Source organism: Doryrhamphus excisus, linkage group LG2, assembly GCF_037039965.1.
Source record: "Doryrhamphus excisus strain RoL-2023G ecotype Guam linkage group LG2, RoL_Dexc_Guam_v1.1, whole genome shotgun sequence".
Lineage (NCBI taxonomy): Eukaryota > Metazoa > Chordata > Actinopteri > Syngnathiformes > Syngnathidae > Doryrhamphus > Doryrhamphus excisus.
In genome coordinates this window covers 23,963,821-23,983,287 of record NC_136358.1, presented here as the reverse complement: position 1 = coordinate 23,983,287, position 19,467 = coordinate 23,963,821, and the positions used below count along the sequence as shown (strand labels likewise).

The following is a 19,467-nucleotide window of genomic DNA, read 5'->3' as shown; positions in this document are numbered from 1 at the left end:
GAAACCTCCATTGGCGGCATGTCAGCAGATGCATGACGGTGACTAAGAAAGTAGCTCAAAGCTGCCAAACCCACCCTGTCTTCTGTATTTGTTTATAAGGCTTCTACATCATAGGATGTAGCGATCCACATGTTATACAGCTTTAAAAAAAAAAGCTTTGGAAACAAAGCGCCTTACTCTTTCCGTCACCCAGCGAAGTGGATCTCTGCTGCCGTGTTCCTCCCTGCTGATGGCCCCCGCCTCTCTGGTGGCATCTATCATTAATTATCTTCCTAGTAGCATCACATTCATGAATTAGCTTCATTTACTTCTTCATATCTTTCCCCTCTGATTATTTTGCATTTCTCAGCTTACTAATGCTACGTTAAGACTGCATCCAAATCAGGGACATTATTGGATGCCACCAGGAACCAGCTCATATTAGAACTGATGCAGGATTGGGCTGACTAAGTTAAGTTAAGGTACCAAGTCGGTGAACCTTGTATAGAGACTGACCTGCTAGTCATGCTAGTCACCAATTGATCCACACAATAATGTTTGAGAATGCACAACAATAGATTACTAAAATAATTACGGTTAATTGGTTCCAGACATTTCCTCAAAATAGGATTCAATATTGATAAGCAAAGTATTTTTGTAGTTAGAGCATAGGAAACTAAAAAAGCGTCATAACATCATTTAAGCCCTGGAGACCCCAATAGTCACTGTTACACTTTAACTATCCTTTGTTTACATCACATTACGCAGGCTATGGGATCACTGCAGGGACATAAGACATGGCTACCGCTAGCATACAAGGCTATTGAGGTATAAGTTGGCCTGTCCGATATGCATATATTCAACTTGAGTTTTTCAACATGAGAGGGAAGAACAAAGAAGACAAAAATATACCACTTCCACACGGAATGAGAGGACAACCTTTTTTGGCTCAGTAGCCAGTCTCCATGCAGTGTGAAAGGTCATGTCATATAGCGTCATGCATCATAACATGACTGATGCCTAATGACCACGATACTACATGCTGTACATACAACGTCATGCAATATTGTTGACCCACAACAGGCATTACTCAACCACGCAATTTGGGTTTTGCGGTATTTGGTAAAAAACGTAATATCGTGAGGGAGTGATATTGGAACCCTGAAATAGCGATGGACGACTATATTTTCTTGTTTTTAGCATAGCAATAGCAGAAGATCATGCATGTTTATAGCTGAAAGAGGCAACCCTGTGCAGTTTCAAAGTGGCCGTTAATAGAGTCGTCCATTCAGTGAACATACAGTACGGGTATTGAAACAGTGGTAGATAGGGAGAATTAACCACACAAGTAAAAACACCAACACAGACCTTGTCGTCCTTCCACAAACCTTAAAAAAAAACCCTGTAATATCAAAGTGACAATCTCTACTAACCACTGCAGTACATCGCTGACATTTCATCCATCAAAGTGGCGCAACCTTGGACAACTTCTTTGCAACATGGTTTTACTCAAGTCTTTTATCGCCAGTGGGCGTGAAATCGATCTGTCCTAGCTTGCTGACATGAGAATTGTCAACCTGTTTAGTTGGACCGGGATACGTTTCAAGAATTATTGCCAGACTGCTGCTTGTGTGTCCTTTCTGTCCTCCTCTAATGATTCCCTCTTTTCCTCTGGGCTTACATATGCTGTGTTAAGACTGCATCAAATGAGACCCAAATAGGGACATTGTTGGGTTCCTTCAGGTTTTGGCTGTAGGTTTAGCTTTAGGATGATAATAATGGAATTTGACAGCGTCCTGATATGAATTTGCATACAAGGACACATAACAATATGGCTAGGGTGTCAGCAAAAAGACTGTGTTTTGTAGTTTGAGTCATTTCGAATTGGACAAAGTGAGTCTGTGTGTGTCGGGGAGCAGCGAGAACGAGAGGAGTACTAAAATTGGATTGCAAATTCAGAGAGCGAGTATAAGTACTATAAGTTCTGAATACCGAATCCCTTGCCACGTTACGGTTTGAAGTTTGCTGCTTTGCTGTCATTTTTCAAAAGTATATGAATAAATCATGCTGGTTTGTGGTTCATTATGGCCTGTTAGTAAGAAAAACATGCACATTGAAGCAAATATTCATAATATTCTTTACCTAAATGTATCATTTTCAAGCATGAAATTGATACATGAAGAAATACAAGTGTAAGGCATTGAGAAGGTGAACTCGTATTGTGATATGCAGTTTTCTTTTTTATATCGATATTGTCGGGAGTCTGAAAAAATATCGATATAACCGGACTGTCGATATATCCGATCCTGCGCCGAACTGCATTAAAAGTGGGCAATAATGCACTCGACATTGTTCTATAGTATAGAACATTGTTCTATAGTATAGAACAGGGGTCAGCAACCTGCGGCTCCAGAGCCGCATGTGGCTCTTCAGCCTCTTTATTGTGGCTCCCTTTGCGATGCTTGAATATTTTTAACACCCGAGTGGGGAAAATGCACGTCTTTTGTAATGAGTTTTAAAAAATCCAACTTTGTCTGAGACCATGAATGCATCCTGAGTGAGTTCTGACTGCTATCCAGTTCAGTACATGAAGGAAAACAAGTAATACTTACCTACAAATCTAAAAAATAAATTCGAGATAATTTAAAAACAGCGGCATGGGAACTTGTTTTTACGTTTACAGTAGTTTACACATACATTTATGTAAGTTTATCTCCAAAACTAGCAAGAGTACTCCAACTCGTCTTTTCTTATCTGAACTACTTTGATACCCCCAAATTCCCTCCAATGTTGTTTTAAACATACTATATGTTTTGCGGCTCCAGGCTATTTTTCTTCAGTGGGCATTGGGTAAAATGGCTCTTTTCATAGTAAAGGTTGCCGACCCCTGGTATAGAACAATGCTCGACATTGTTCTATAGTATAGAACAATGTCGAGCAGCTTAAATCAATCTTTGCTTAAGGATTTCAATACCAAAAAAGAACACGGCGAACGGCTGCTTCCAGTCAACTTTATTTTTCACACTTCCACCACCAGAGCGCAGCACACACACCGATTCCCACACTTCCTGGTTCACAGGTCATGCTCAACCTGCCCCACATAGCTGGCCAAAGACATGCCTGCAACAGAAGAACCAACGAACGCCAGCATGTACATATGAAAAACAGTGATTATTGCAAGCGATAAAAATATATCTGAATACAACACAATTAAATACATGTATTTGTACGCTTGTGTCTTCGTTGGAATAGTTGTGTATGCTATGTCAGTTGGTTCTTCTGTTGCAGGCATGTGTTTGGCCAGCTATGTGGGGCGGGTTGAGCATGACCTGTGAACCAGGAAGTGCGGGAATCGGTGTGTGTGCTGTGCTCTGGTGGTGGAAGTGTGAAAAATAAAGTTGACTGGAAGCAGCCGTTCGCCGTGTTCTTTTTTGGTATTGAAATCCTTAAGCAAAGATTGATTTAAGCTGCTTTTGTATCGATATAAGCAGACCAAATTGGCTGGCGGGAGATGAAAAGGGCATCGTAGTAACTGGATTATCATAATTACCGGGTATCGTACTAACGGAACTAATTATATCATAAAAGAGTAGAAATTTGCCGGGAAATGAAAATAGTATCGTAATAAGCAGTACTTCAATATAACCGATATCGATATAACGAGACTTTACTTTAGTCATAAGCATCCCAACAACGACGGGGTTAATCATTGCAAATAAGGAAAGAAAAATTGAAAACGTACGGTGTCTTCTCCTCCACACAAGCAGCTCCCAGGTGCTGGTGCATCGCGGTATTGCTTTTATGGTACGCTATCATTTTGCACAGGTTACAGACCACCCAATTGTTACTTTTAGGTGTAAAGTACTCCCATACTTTTACATCCTATTGTGAGATCTGTCTGCATCGACGTGCAGTTCTTGCGTCAACATATTTTTCGATGATGTCGATGCGTCGTCACAGCCCTACTGGAATGGCAACTTTCGCTGTTTCATACCGTCAACTTCATTTTAGGTTGTGGAGGTGACGGGCACTTGACATTCAACCTTTCATGTCAACATTTTTTGCCATTTTTAATAGTTTTTTGCATGTCAAACTATAATTGTAAAACTATAAAAAATGTTTTTTTGGGCATTCTGGAACAATGAATGATTTACGCCGTTTCTTGATTCGTTCAACTCCCGTTATGGTTGGAGGGAGACTTTGTCAGCAAGGTTCCACTGTTACACATATTATACGTATGTACTATATGTACATATGTACTTTATAATGTACATTATGCTGTAAGTATCAACTTTACAAACACTCCATGTATGAAATGTCTTTCATTTTGTATTCCTAAACAATCTGTCAAATTCCTTCTCTTTTGGGCCAGATGAAAAAACCACAAGAGCGCCCCTCTTTGAGGCCCAACTGGATCTGAGAGTTCCCGACATGGTGTTCGTTCCTTCTCTGAAGTTTGGAGACAGAGACAGTTTGTTTGAGCTGGTGGAGAGTCTTATCAATGATGTGTTCAGGGTGTCCTCCCTGGTGCCCCGTGTCTCCCAGAACTGTACCGTTCCTCACTACCAGGTATTAAAGCTCCTTTTTACATTGAAGAAAGGTCCTAAATCACAATGGCTTACATATTCCGTGCTCAGGAGGACATGGAAGATATGACAGACTTGGCAGACATGCGTCACCTCCTCATGGATCGCATCCAGAACCTCATGACGACATGCTGTGTGTTCCGCAACTCTATGGAGACTTACAGCTATCTGTATGTCGACGACAGGAAGGAGGTCTTGCGGCACTTCCTCCGATATGGACACACTCCGCCCAGCCATGAGATGTTGGTTCGGGGTGATGAGGGTATTCCAGAAATGCCACCGACACTCGATAACTTCAAACAGCAGGTGGATAGGTGGGTTGGTCGTCGATGTCATGAACTTGTTCAGACTTGACAAGCTTTGTGAAGACTTTCACTTTTAACACGTTTATTTCCGCGCCTGAGCACGGTTGCGGTTCTTCCCGACAGCCAACACTTACTGAGGCTTTTGGTCGGCCGAGTAAATTCATTCATGCTTTTTCCTCACGAGGGTCGCGGGCATGCTGGAGCCTATCCCAGCTGTCTTCGGGCGAGAGGCGGGGTACACCCTGGACTGGTCGCCAGCCAATCACAGGGCACATATAGACAAACAACCATTCACACTCACATTCATACCTATGGACAATTTGAAGTCAACCCGAATACAGATAATGATCCGTAATTATCCGTAATTTGCTTATTTTTATGCTTACCTTTATATTTTACCTTAAAACGCTGGATCCTGATGAAGGATGTCCGACATTGAAATGCTTTCAATTCATTATGATTTAGGTATGAGAAGATTTACGAGGAGTTGCAGTCTCTGGAGCTGGTGCGTGTATTCCATGGCTGGATGCGGGTGGACGGGCGCAGCATGAAGATCGCCTTGCTCAACATCGTCAAGAAATGGAGCTTCATGTTCAAGCGGCACCTCATTGAGCATGTGATCAACAGGTAGAGTACAGTTTGATATACTGTACCACGTAGTACTTCACAAATATTTGACTGTTAGTAATGCAGCAGTAAAGGCTGCACGGTGATCAAGTGGTTAGCGCACAGCCCATACAGCTAGGAGACCCGAGTTCGATTCAACCCTGTTTGCATGTTCTCCCCGTGCATGCGTGGGTTTTCTCCGGGTACATTCCAAAAACATGCTAGGTTAATTGGCCACTCCAAATTGTCCATAGGTATGAATGTGAGTGTGAATGGTTGTTTGTCTATATGTGCCCTGTGATTGGCTGGCCACCAGTGCAGGGTGTACCCCGCCTAGTTCTGCTTCAAAATGCGGACATTGACAGTATCTGCTTCTTAGGTCTCGACTCTGCCACTGGGGCGTTGTGTCTGAGTAAACTTTGTTACTCTACGTTTCAGGCGTGGTCCCCAACCACAATGGGTGTCTTGGCTGTACACCCTTAGAACTGACCGCTTAGCCCTTAATTTAAGGCAGTGGTTCTCAATTATTTTCTGTCCTGCTGCCACTGGGGGACAGCAATGGTAGACGGGTAGCAACGGTACAGACTGACCTCCGAACTGACAGCAGGAATATGCAAGGAATATGTAAGGAATATGCAAGGAATATGCAAGGAATATGCAAGGAAATGTGCAGCTGCGAGGCATGCAAGCGTATTCAAGAGTCAAACTGAATGTTGGCAGGTCCTTACTGACATTGAATGTGTCCCTGCTGCCAGTTTACCGCGCCCCCCACCGTTTGAGACGCACTGATTTAGGGAGACTTGGGACACAACATTCTTCCCATGAATGAGGAACCTTGGGGGTTAGGGCTAAGATAAGGAGTAAGGAGTGGAATTGGGATTCTACCAAGTCTGAGTCATTCATGTCCAAGTCCAAGTCAAGTCGGAAGTCTGGTTAAAGGCTCATAGGATGACAGAGTATAACTGTTTCTAACAGCTACTGTATAGTGTAGATTTTGAAGGCTGTGAAATTGATTATGAAATCATATTAGTATTCATTTCTAGTCTGTCAGATCTGGAGGATTTCATCATCATGGTTGAGACTGGTCTGGGCCAGCGAGTGGACAAAGAGGACTACAACGCACTGGTGGGAGTCATGGGCCATCTCCTGGCAGTCAAGGAGAGACAGCAGACTGCGGATGCTATGTTTGAACCTCTGCAACAAACCGTTGCTTTGTTGAAGGACTACCAACAGGACGTTCCTGACGTGGTACACAAACAGTTAGAAGTAAGGAGCCATCATTAATGTCAGTGTCTGATTGTCTGTCTTTTAGCTTGAATGAAACATTCCCTCTCCATGTAATCAATTATTCATTCATCTTTGCCGCCCGCCCATGTTGGTCCCATTGGATCCGTTTTGTTAGGAATTGCCAGAAAAGTGGACCAATGTGAAAAAGAAGGCTACAATAGTGAAACAGCAGGTGGCCCCGCTGCAGGCTACTGAAGTGGCCAGGTTCCGGAGAAGGTGTGCTTCATTTGAAGTGGAGCAACACAATTTCAAGGAGTACTTTCGCAACAATGCGCCCTTCAGGTAACAGAAGACCGCTTTTTTAAAGGTTATGTGTCCTAGATACATTGGAGGAAATTATTATTCCATCCCATGCTGATTTTACATTTATAAAAAGGCATGAACAGGGACTTTCATTTCAGTACAGGGGGGCCTCGGTATGTACGACTTTTAGTGGACGTCGGAACTTAGAGTCACTCCTTGCGTCATCGCACTTCAAATTTTGCAGCTTTATTCATTCATTAATTTTCTACGGCTTTTTCCTCACAAGGGTCGCTGGAGCCTATCCCAGCTGTCTTCGGGCGAGAGGCGGGGTACACCCTGGACTGGTCGCCACCCAATCACAGGGCACATATAGACAAACAACCATTCACACTCACATTCATACCTATGGACAATTTGGAATCGCCAATTAACCTAGCATGTTTTTGGAATGTGGGAGGAAACCGGAGTACCCGGAGAAAACCCACGCATGCACGGGGAGAACATGCAAACTCCACACAGAGATGGCCGAGGGTGGAATTGAACCCTGGTCTCCTCGCTGTGAGGTCTGCGCGCTAACCACTAGACCGCCGTGCCGCCACACTTCAAATTTTGCAGCTTTATTCATTCATTCATTTTCTACCGCTTTTTCCTCACGAGGGTCGCGGGGGTGCTGGAGCCTATCCCAGCTGTCTTCGGGCGAGAGGCGGGGTACACCCTGGACTGGTGGCCAGCCAATCACAGGGTACATATAGACAAACAACCATTCACACTCACATTCATACCTATGGACAATTTGGAGTCGCCTAGCATGTTTTTGGAATGTGGGAGGAAACCGGACTACCCGGAGAAAACCTACACATGCACGGGGAGAACATGCAAACCCCACACAGAGATGGCCGAGGGTGGAATTGAACCCTGGTCTCCTACCGCCGTGCCGCCCAGCTTTATTCTAAAACCTTTTTTTTTCCAATTGTATCTGTTTAGTGTTGGAGTACTGCCTATAAAGAGGCCTGTTGTCCACCAAACCTCCATCTATCCATTTTCTATGTTGCTACCCCTCATTAGTGTGGCAGGGAGTCCTGGAGCCTATCCCAGGCCACTTTGGCCAGCCAATGGCAGGACCTGCACATTCACATTCATACCAAAGTTACCTTAAGCTAACATGCACGTTTTTGGGAGAAGGGAGAACATGCAAACGCCACACAGAGATGCCAATCCAACCCAGGTCTTCCTGTATCATGATAACCACTCGTCCACTGTACAGTATCATACAGGATATGTTTGAGCTAATGTCGCCTTTCCCTGTGTTGTCACTCATAAAGAACAAGAAGCTGTCATCTTGAGGCCCACATCTGACTCGCCTATGTAAATGGATGTCACAATAACGACCATTAGCAATTAGTCACGCCATCTTAGTCATGTGTGTCATTGGTCTATTAATAGCGTATGGATTACATGCCATTTACATATTGTAAGTCATTTTTATTGTATTTTACAATTTGCGATAATCTGTGATTGGCTGGCGACCAGTCCAGGGTGTACCCCGCCTCTTGCCCGAAGACAGCTGGGATAGGCTCCAGCACCCTCGTGAGGAAAAGCGGTAGAAAATGAATGAATTTGCGATAATGTCGGGCAGCCATTTCAGTTGTTGGTTAACAAGACTGTGAATATGTTTGCCTTCATCCAGATTTGACAGCAAGCATCCACACCAGACGTTGGATGCTTTCCATGGGCGGATCCAGGAACAGGAGGCGGTGATGACCTCCCTGGTGGAATCTGCCAGCTTGTTTGAGGTCACAGTCTCTGAGTACAAACAACTCCAACAATGCAGGTGAAGAAGCCGTGCCAAATGGGGACACTGATCACTATTTAATCCTACGCCCTCTCAATGCGTGGATTGACTTGACTTTATCTCCTGTGGTTCACCTCCGAGGCGTGAGGTGGGCCTGCTGAAGGAGCTGTGGGACATGATCGCTGTGGTGGAATCCAGCATGCTGGCATGGAAAATGACTCCCTGGAGACAAATTTATGTGGAGGACATGGAGCTGCAGTGCAAATGCTTCTCCAAAGATATTCGGGCACTGGATAAAGAGGTGAGGAAAAGCGAGGGGGGGGGGGGGGGATCAGGATGGGGCCATGTGGTTGGAGACAAAGTAGTTATGCTTTTCATCTCGTAATTATTTGTTTCTTTTCTCATCATTTAGTTTTTATGTCATAATTATGACTTTTTATCCCTTTATTGCAACTTTTTATCTCATAATTCAAACTTTTAAAGTTTTCATTTTATGACTTTTTATACCATGATTTTTGTTTTATTTTCAAATTATTTGAAGTTTCTTCTTGCACATTTTCCTCTTGTTATTATGACTTTATTATCATAGTATTTTGACATTAATTTTGAAACATTGCAGCAACAACGTCCACAACATCATTCATTCATTTTCTATCACTTATCCTCACAAGGTTCGTGGTGACTGGTGGCCAGCCAATCACAGGGCACATATACACAAACAACCATTCACACTCACATTCATACCTATGGACAATTTGGAGTGGCCAATTAACCTAGCATGTTTTTGGAATATGGGAGGAAACCGGAGTACCCGGAGAAAACCCACGAATGCACGGGGAGAACATGCAAACTCCACACAGAGATGGCTGAGGGTGGAATTGAACTCGGGTCTCCTAGCTGTGAGGCCTTTGTACTAACCACTCGTTCCCTGTGCAGCCCCACAACATTATTTTCTTCAATATTTTAAATACATGCTGTTATTTTCCCTCACAATACTATGACATTGTTCTCATCAAATGAATACTTTCTATTGATAGAATATGTCTGTTTTCGATAAATATTTTGACTTTATTCTTGTAAAATCACGGCTGACTAATAATAATCAGCAACAGTAGAGATAAGGAAAACTCTTAGCATGATGGGGTGTAGTTTCATCCACAAAATAGTGGCATCCTAGCGTACAGTAACAAGGTTTGAGGTGCTCGGGCCATTGTATTTCCCTTCTGATTGACACTTTGTAGGTTCGAGGGTGGGAGGCCTTCACAGCCTTGGACAGCAAGGTGAAAAACCTCCTCATTTCCCTGCGGGCTGTGGCGGAGCTCCAGAAGCCAGCAATACGAGGCAGACACTGGCATCAGCTGATGGCTGCTACTGGGGTGCATTTCACCATGGATCAGGTTTGCCATTTATCCATTTACACAGAAATTGATGATAGTGTGCAGAAAACCATCGCTTTCATTGATGTTCAGATGAACTGTGCATATGCGTGTATTTTTAATATCTGGCACAAGTCGTGGCGCTCCAAACAAGCCAATAATTAGGTTAATGATATGCACATCGGGAATTTTTTTTATTGCATTGTACTTGTGTTGTAATACATATTTGTTTATTATGCTGGTATTGTTTGTTTTAGGACAAAATATAAAAGCACGGCAAGATGAAATTGGCTGCACTATCATTACTGAAGGCTTTCATTAGTAGGAGACATCCTCAGAATGAATGACAGGAGCATTGGATGGCACTGGTTGGTGGCTGGTGTCTTATTATATCGATGTTATTATTATTATTAATTAATTATACAGACGTTTCTTTGTGTTTGTGGTGGCAGAATAGAAACAATCTGCATGACATTTTCTGACATTTATCTCTAACCGTCTTTTTGAAGCGCCAGCATTGGGACAAATAGGAAACAAAGGCACGTTTATTGTCAACATAGCAATAGTCGACGGTTGCCAGATTATGAAGGGCTGCGGTTTCAGCCTCATGGCATATGGATGAGTGTGACAAGGGTGAAAGACCAGCTCAGGATTACAAGAGAGGATGTGGTTCATCGAAAATGTGGCTCCTTTGCAGCCGCCGGAAGCATTGGGTAGGTAGGCACCGTGCGGTGCAGGTCCAGCGGCCGTATGCCACAATGGAATCTGTTTGGGGTCTAACGTTTTGGCTGTGCAGGCAAATACGGCTATTGTTTACGAGAACTTCCTGTATACAAGGCATACATCTGCTCTCACGAGTGCGAGTGGAGTCAGTGTGAGTGACAAGCCAGACTGGATCAGGACTGGAGCCATTATGGATCCAGTGTGGTCCCGGGGTTCTACAAGCAAAAACTGTGCAATCACGCTTGTCTTGGCTGCGTAATCCAAAATGGCAGATGGTGTTAGCCATCTAACCATCAAGCTAAGGCAACATTTTAGTCAACATTTTGGTTGTTAACCAAAAAACATGCTAACCGGGGCAGACTTTAACCAAGGTACCACTGTAGAGTATTTTGGTGGGTTTCTAAATGGAATGGTCATTCAAACGTTTCAGGAAACAACTCTCGGTGACCTGCTTCAACTGAACCTGGACAGTTTTGAAGAGGAGGTACGAGGGATCGTGGACAAGGCTGTCAAAGAAATGGGGATGGAGAAAATCCTCTCAGAGCTCAACTCCACATGGAAAGGTCCAGACAGAACTTCCAATATGAGTTTTTCTGTTCTGGTGCCTAGAGCTAACCTCTGCTGACCAACACACCCCGTGCCATGCAGGTATGCAATTCCAGTACGAGCCCCACCACCGCACCCAGGTCCCCCTGCTGCGCTCAGACGAAGAGCTTATCGAGATACTGGAAGACAACCAAGTCCAGCTGCAGAACCTCATGTCTTCTAAGCATATCGCCCACTTCCTGGATGAAGTGGCATCTTGGCAGAGCAAGCTGTCTGTTGCCGACTCAGTCATCTCCATTTGGTTTGAGGTGCAGCGGACATGGACACACCTGGAGAGCATCTTCATCGGTTCAGAGGACATACGCAGTCAGCTGCCTGAGGTGATGAAGACAGACCTCCGCATATTGTTTGGATTATTCAAACACAGCTCATCGCACATCTGTAATGGTAATGGTAATGGTAATGGTAATGGTAATGGTAATGGTAATGGTAATGGTAATGGTAATGGTAATGGTAATGGTAATGGTAATGGTAATGGTAATGGTTTTATTTTATTTGAACATGCAATTGAGTGCATCCCATAATCAGTTCACAGTTCCACATGTCCAAAAGGAGTAGGAAGAAGCAAAGCTTATTAAATCCTACCCCTCCATCTGGTACTTTTACAATCAGTAACTGTTACATTTGTTCACTTCCTGCTTTCCTAATATAGTTTAAGTTTCTTTTTTAATTTATTTAATTAATTTTTATTTATGGGGCAGCACGGTGGTCGAGTGGTTAGCGCGCAGACCTCACAGCGAGGAGACCAGGGTTCAATTCCACCCTCGGCCATCTCTGTGTGGAGTTTGCATGTTTTCCCCGTGCATGTGTGGGTTTTCTCCGGGTACTCCGGTTTCCTCCCACATTCCAAAAACATGCTAGGTTAATTGGTGACTCCAAATTGCCCATAGGTATGAATGTGAGTGTGAATGGTTGTTTGTCTATATGTGCCCTGTGATTGGCTGGCCACCAGTCCAGGGTGTACCTTCGGTGTGCCCGAAGACAGCTGGGATAGGCTCCAGCACCCCACACGACCCTCGTGAGGATAAGCGGTAGAAAATGAATGAATTAATTTTATTTATTTTTTTTTCTTTCTTTAATTTGTTCACTTCCTGCTTTCCTAATATAGTTTAATTTTTTATTTTTTTTATTTTTGTCAAGTACCGAAGTACGAGGTGATAGAGAAAAGATATATATAGAGAAATAGAGAAAAGGTCATATTGACCTTTTAGTTGCTCCCATGATGCCAGTGATGCACCTCCACCCAGATGTTTCTTACCATACCTCCAATCTCCCTTTCTCATCCCCTCCCTTGTGGAATGGTGTGCAGGACTCGAAGCGCTTCCAAAGGATTGATGTCGATTTCAAAGAGCTGGCTAACGCATTGCATCAAACGCCCAACGTAGTGGAGGCCACCGGTCGGCCGGGTCTCTTCAACAAACTGGAGGACATCCAGTGCAGGTGAGGGTTACGCCCAGATGAATACTTCCACATGAACACACACACACATGCCGACTCTGTGTGCATTATGTGTGTGTGTCTCCACAGGCTGTCTCTGTGTGAAAAAGCCCTGGCAGAGTATCTGGACTCGAAGCGACTGGCCTTCCCTCGATTCTACTTCATCTCCTCTGCAGATCTCTTAGACATCCTGTCTAATGGGACCAACCCACACCAGGTGGCTCCATTCATTTTGGCCTGAAGCGCAGCAATCATTTGTTCACGCGCTTCAGTCTGTTCCAAGTATGAAAAAAATAGCATACATTAGTTTTTGCAAATATTGGAAAATAATGAAACGGCAAACTGACGTTATTAGCCAATCCTGCATGATTCAATGCCACAAAATCAGACGTGGAAAAGTCAATGTTAAGCCGCTTGTGGCCCAGCGTTTTGGGAGTGACTTAGCTTTAGTGTTTCAATAAAAACATTTTAGAGAGCAGTTGTGTTTTATGCTGCGATTCTTGAGGGGATCACAAAAAGTAAAAAAAAATAAGTTCATGAAGTCGCGATGACTGTCTTTTTTGTATGCGCTGTAATGCAGGGGTGCCCACACTGCTTTTTACTGGCCCGTGGCACATTTTGAAAAATGAATTCAACAAGAAAATTAAAACAAAAACAGCAAAAAAAGCAGTAGTTTTCCAATAAAAGTCACAATATTCAATAAAAAGTTGTTACTTCATGAGAATAAACTAATATTTGGAGGAAAAACTATGTCATTTTCTGAGCATAATGTTAAAATATTAAAGAAAACTTTCTTTAAGTGGTCATATTATGAAACCAAACAAAACAGCAAAAAAAGTTAATAAAAGTTACTATTGCGAGAATAAAGTGGACATTGTTAGAATAACAAGAATTAGCAGAACAAACCATTCATTCATTCATTCATTCATTCATTCATTCATTCATTTTCTACCACTTTTTCCTCACGAGGGTCGCGGGGGGTGCTGGAGCCTATTCCAGCTGACTTTGGGGTTGCTGGAGCCTATTCCAGCTGTCTTTGGGGTTGCTGGAGCCTATCCCAGTTGTCTTGGAGAGTTGCTGGAGCCTATCCCAGCTGTCTTTGGGGTTGCTGGAGCCTATCCCAGCTGTCTTTGGGGTTGCTGGAGCCTATCCCAGCTGTCTTTGGGGTTGCTGGAGCCTATCCCAGCTGTCTTTGGGGTTGCTGGAGCCTATCCCAGCTGTCTTTGGGGTTGCTGGAGCCTATCCCAGTTGTCTTTGGGGTTGCTTGAGCCTATCCCAGCTGTCTTGGGAGGTTGCTGAGGCCTATCCCAGCTGTCTTCGGGCGAGAGGCGGGGTACACCCTGGACTGATGGCCAATCACAGGGCACATATAGACAAACAACCATTCACACTCACATTCATACCTATGGACAATTTGGAGTCACCAATTAACCTAGCATGTTTTTGGAATGTGAGAGGAAACCGGAGTACCCGGAGAAAACCCACGCATGCACGAGGAGAACATGCAAACTCCACACAGAGATGGCCGAGGGTGGAATTGAACCCTGGTCTCCTAGCTGTGAGGTCTGCGTGCTAACCACTAGAACACCGTGCAGCCCCAGAAGGAACCAAATACTAAATAAAAAAAACATCAGAAATTGAAATGTAATTTTACCAGAAGAAAGCCAAACTATGAATAGAAAAATAGTAGCAATTTTCAGAGAATAAACTTGCAATATGATGAGGAAAAAATAATTTTAGTAGAATATAGTTGAAATATGCAGGAAAACATGATGCAGTGGTATTTGCGGGGAAATTAGGTTAGAGATGAGATGTTGTTTTTTTCTTCTAAAATGTACATTACATGTCTTCGCGTTACTTTACAAAATGTCCCTTGCATCCTTTCTTTGGACCTCATGGAAAAACCGTGGACACTATAAGTCAAACTTTCGTATTCCCGGTGGTCTTCATGACCGTCCAGCAGGTCGATGTACACAAAGCCAACATATTGGTCTATAAAAATGCATGTGTGTCCATATCAGCATATAAACATGATACAGTAGTGATACACAATCGAGGGAAATGAGGATTACGGAAGAAACATAATCTGTTTGTGGATTAATGAGTCAGGCTGATTGCCGATTGCGGGATGCTCCATCCGGGTTTTGGCCATGAGTCAAAGTGCCCAATCCATGTTTCACTTCATTTATGATAAGTGCTGCACTCGGATCAGCTGTGGTACCTTCAGTGTCCACACTGAGGCAATGTTGATTATGGTTTTGTCCCCCCAGCAATTCAGTTCTCCTATCAGAAATACATCTTTGACAATAAATCTCTCTAAGAAGCAGCATGCAGTAGAGCATGCCTTCTCATCAGCAAATGGGACAAAAATGCCGTACCTTGAGCCCGAGCTTAACGTGAATGTGTTTTATGTGTTTTCCCAGGTCCAGAGACATCTGTCTAAGCTCTTCGACAACATGGCTAAAATGCATTTACAAGCAGATGGGCAGGGCAGTCCTCCTAAGACCGGTTTGGGCATGTACAGCAAAGATGAGGAGTACGTGCCCTTTAATCAGCCGTGTGACTGTTCCGGACAGGTACAGTGGAACGTTAGCATGTTGTTTTCATGTCCCCATTAAGGCCCAATGCATCGTTGTCTTTGTAAAATGCATATCATGTAAATTGGAAATGTTATATTCCACTGCTAAAGCTTATGTAAGCTTTATTTATGTTACTGATTTTTCTTCATTCTGTCTTTCTTGTTGTGGAAGGTGGAGGTTTGGTTGAATCGGGTTTTGGACACCATGCGCTCCACCGTGCGTCATGAGATGACGGAGGCGGTGACGACCTATGAAGATAAACCTCGAGAACAGTGGTTGTTTGATTATCCAGCTCAGGTAAAAGGACCCACATTACAATACAATAAAATACAATACAATACAATACAAGAGGGCGGCACGGCGGTCGAGTGGTTAGCGCGCAGACCTCACAGTGAAGAGACCAGGGTTCAATTCCACCCTCGGCCATCTCTGTGTGGAGTTTGCATGTTCTCCGTGGGTTTTCTCCGGGTACTCCGGTTTCCTCCCACATTCCAAAAACATGCTAGGTTAATTGGCCACTCCAAATTGTCCATAGGTATGAATGTGAGTGTGAATGGTTGTTTGTCTATATGTGCCCTGTGATTGGCTGGCCTCTCGCCCCAAGACAGCCAGGATAGGCAGTACCCCCCCCGCAAACATCGTGAGGATAAGCGATAGAAAATGAATGAATGATGTTGCTGCGATGTTTCAAAAATAATGTCAAAATACTATGGGAATAAAGTCATAATAACGAGAAGAAGGTCATGGTATAAAAAGTCATAAAATGAAAATGTTAAAAAGTCAAAATTTTCAGATAAAAGTTTGAATTAGGGATTAAAAAAAGTCATAATTATGACATAAAAACTAAATGATGAGAAAATAAACAAATAATTACAAGATGAAAAGCATAACTGCTGTGAATGGTTGTTTGTCTATATGTGCCCTGTGATTGGCTGGCCACCAGTCCAGGGTGTACCCCGCCTCTCGCCCGAAGACAGCTGGGATAGGCTCCAGCACTCACCGCAACCCTCGTGAGGAAAAAGCGGTAGAAAATGAACGAACGAACAATACAAGTTTTTGGCCCTCAGCCCATTGTATGGATGGATGAGTCATGTGATATCATCATATTATGAAACCAAACAAAACAGCAAAAAAAGTTAATAAAAGTTACTATTGCGAGAATAAAGTGGACATTGTTAGAATAAAGCCATTAGCAGAACAAACCATTCATTCATTCATTCATTCATTCATTTTCTACCACTTGTTCCTCACGAGGGTCGCGGGGGGTGCTGGAGCCTATCCCAGCTGTCTTTGGGGTTGCTGGAGCCTATCCCAGCTGTCTTTGGGGTTGCTGGAGCCTATCCCAGCTGTCTTTGGGGTTGCTGGAGCCTATTCCAGCTGTCTTTGGGGTTGCTGGAGCCTATACCAGCTGTCTTTGGGGTTGCTGGAGCCTATCCAAGCTGTCTTTGGGGTTGCTGGAGCCTATCCCAGCTGTCTTTGGGGTTGCTGGAGCCTATCCCAGCTGTCTTGGGGGTTGCTGGAGCCTATCCCAGCTGTCTTGGGGGTTGCTGGAGCCTATCCCAGCTGTCTTTGGGGTTGCTGGAGCCTATCCCAGCTGTCTTGGGGGTTGCTGGAGCCTATCCCAGCTGTCTTTGGGGTTGCTGGAGCCTATCCCAGCTGTCTTTGGGGTTGCTGGAGCCTATCCAAGCTGTCTTTGGGGTTGCTGGAGCCTATCCCAGCTGTCTTCAGGCGAGAGGCGGGGTACACCCCAATACAGCCCAGTTTTTATGTCATAATTATGACTTTTTATGCCTTTATTGCAACTTTTTATCTCATAATTCTAACTTTTACCTGATCATTTTGACTTTTTAGAGTTTTCATTTTATGACTTTTTATCCCATGATTTTTGTTTTAAGAGTTTTTGGCCCTCAGCACATTGTATGGATGGATGAGTCATGTGATATCATCAGCGTCAAAGGTAGTGTGGCCCTTGGTGAACCCCTGAGCTAGAGTCTCCAAATAAAAGGAATTGGACAAATGATTAAAAACTTGGAAGTTCCCTGTGCTTCACCCAGCTAAGCAGCAAATACATGCCATACGAATAATGAATAGGATCATGTATCATTGATACTCCATACAATGATGGATGCATAAATCACATTGGTGCTGTTTAAGCTGCTCAAGTCACTTTTGCCTTGGAGTCACAGACGAGGTATAATGCCGCGGACTAATAGCTGCCCAGCACCACAAGTTGAGCAAGGAAAGAAACCGATTGGGGGAACAGATAGAAACTAAAAGACAAGAATGAAAACAGAATGTGACAATCCATGCCATTTTTTGACATGTCATGAATTACAACCGTCCAGGCTCATTTTCCAGCTTCCGTAAAGAAAGTGAAATTTTAATGCTGCCCTAGGACTTGAGTTAATTGTCTGACCTCACTAAAAAACAAAAAAAATGGCTTGGCAGAGATTTTACGACGCAGTATATTAGCATTTTTTTTTACTAACAAGAACACCCCTGCCCTTTTCTTTGGCTCATGTTTAATTCAGGAGTGCACGGAATCAACATTTAAATCAGATGATAGTTTTGCGTGACAAAACTTAAATGCCATTTTTGAGCCGTGAGATGCATCATCTCAGACTAAAGCTAAAGTTTGTTTAATTAGTTTGGGGTAAAACGATCAACGAATCTAACACCAACGCACCCATGAACTCATCATCACGGGTCAAAACAAATTAAAAAGTGAGACGATGAATCAATAGGCTTGTTCTTTTTTTTTTTTTTTTTTTTTTTTTTTTTTTGCATTACCAGGACTCAGACGTCTGCTCGAGTGATTGGTAAAGCATTATGAAATGATGCATATTAAACTTCATGTAGCATCAAGTGCATGAACATGACTTAAAAAGGATCCTCATAACTACCCGTAGTGGAGACGTTCATCTTTATTTGAAATAAAGTCAATGCAACAATTTAATGTCACATATGGACAGATGTATGCTTCTCCTTCTATTGATGGTGCGTGATGGTTTATTTATTAATTTTAGCATTATTTATCCAGATAAAAGACCCATTAGATCAACAGGAGACCTGGCCAAGAAAAGCTGCAACATACATCAGTGAAAAGACTCAAACAAATAGCAATAAGAAAACAAACTTTGACATATTAACAATTCTTGGCCGAGAGTGGGATTGTACTCCGGTCTCCTAGCTGTGAGGTCTGCACACTAACCACTCAACCGCCGTGCAGACTCATTTTTATAAATGTATTTGCAAGGTTTAAAACCAAGGATCTATGAACAAACATTTGTCGCTGAGTGTATACGCGTGTGTGATGTCTGCTTTCAGGTGGCACTGACCTGCACTCAGATATGGTGGACATCAGACGTGGGTATGGCTTTCGCCCGTCTTGAAGAAGGCCATGACGGCGCTCTAAAAGAGTATTATAAGAAGCAGGTGTCTCAGCTCAACACCCTCATATCAATGCTGATTGGCCAACTGTCACCTGGAGATCGGCAGAAAGTCATGACCATCTGCACTATCGACGTCCACGCCAGAGACGTAGTCGCCAAGATGATTGCTCAGAAGGTGAAGTATACAGTGTATGGACAGTGTATGACACATGGCTCACAATGATAATAGTAAAAAGTAGAATATTAACAGTAAATAAATGTATAAACCAATTATGTTATCCGCATACGGAAATAAGGTAAAACAAAAAAAAATTCTAGTCATTTCTCTAACCAAGCACATTTCTTCACAAGAGTAGCGGCGAACAAGGTGGCTACTACGTATGTATGTTGCCTCAGCTCTACCCACTCTCGCTGTTCCCAGCACCTTGTTAGCACCAATGAGTGATACGTGTTACACCCGCAAACGTAGTAACTGCCCACAAACGTAATAAACCACAAACGTAATACAAATCTGCAGCTTTGAATGTAATAATCCCGCAAATGTAATGAATTTCCC

The 19,467-nt window shown here is 43.3% G+C and overlaps 1 protein-coding gene across 1 annotated transcript in view; it reads left to right on the top strand.

The window, feature by feature from the left end:
* Nucleotides 1-19,467, top strand: part of LOC144894420 (dynein axonemal heavy chain 9-like) — a 95,780-nt gene that overhangs the window by 12,663 nt on the left and 63,650 nt on the right. Inside the window, exons 9-23 of the mRNA XM_078789168.1 lie at nt 4,352-4,548; nt 4,617-4,879; nt 5,336-5,497; nt 6,520-6,742; nt 6,879-7,045; nt 8,694-8,837; nt 8,940-9,099; nt 10,040-10,195; nt 11,328-11,460; nt 11,546-11,823; nt 12,813-12,943; nt 13,031-13,157; nt 15,364-15,516; nt 15,691-15,816; nt 18,847-19,086. Of these exons, the coding sequence (XP_078645294.1) occupies nt 4,352-4,548; nt 4,617-4,879; nt 5,336-5,497; nt 6,520-6,742; nt 6,879-7,045; nt 8,694-8,837; nt 8,940-9,099; nt 10,040-10,195; nt 11,328-11,460; nt 11,546-11,823; nt 12,813-12,943; nt 13,031-13,157; nt 15,364-15,516; nt 15,691-15,816; nt 18,847-19,086 (2,660 nt within the window). The remainder of the gene's footprint in view (nt 1-4,351; nt 4,549-4,616; nt 4,880-5,335; nt 5,498-6,519; nt 6,743-6,878; nt 7,046-8,693; nt 8,838-8,939; nt 9,100-10,039; nt 10,196-11,327; nt 11,461-11,545; nt 11,824-12,812; nt 12,944-13,030; nt 13,158-15,363; nt 15,517-15,690; nt 15,817-18,846; nt 19,087-19,467) is intronic.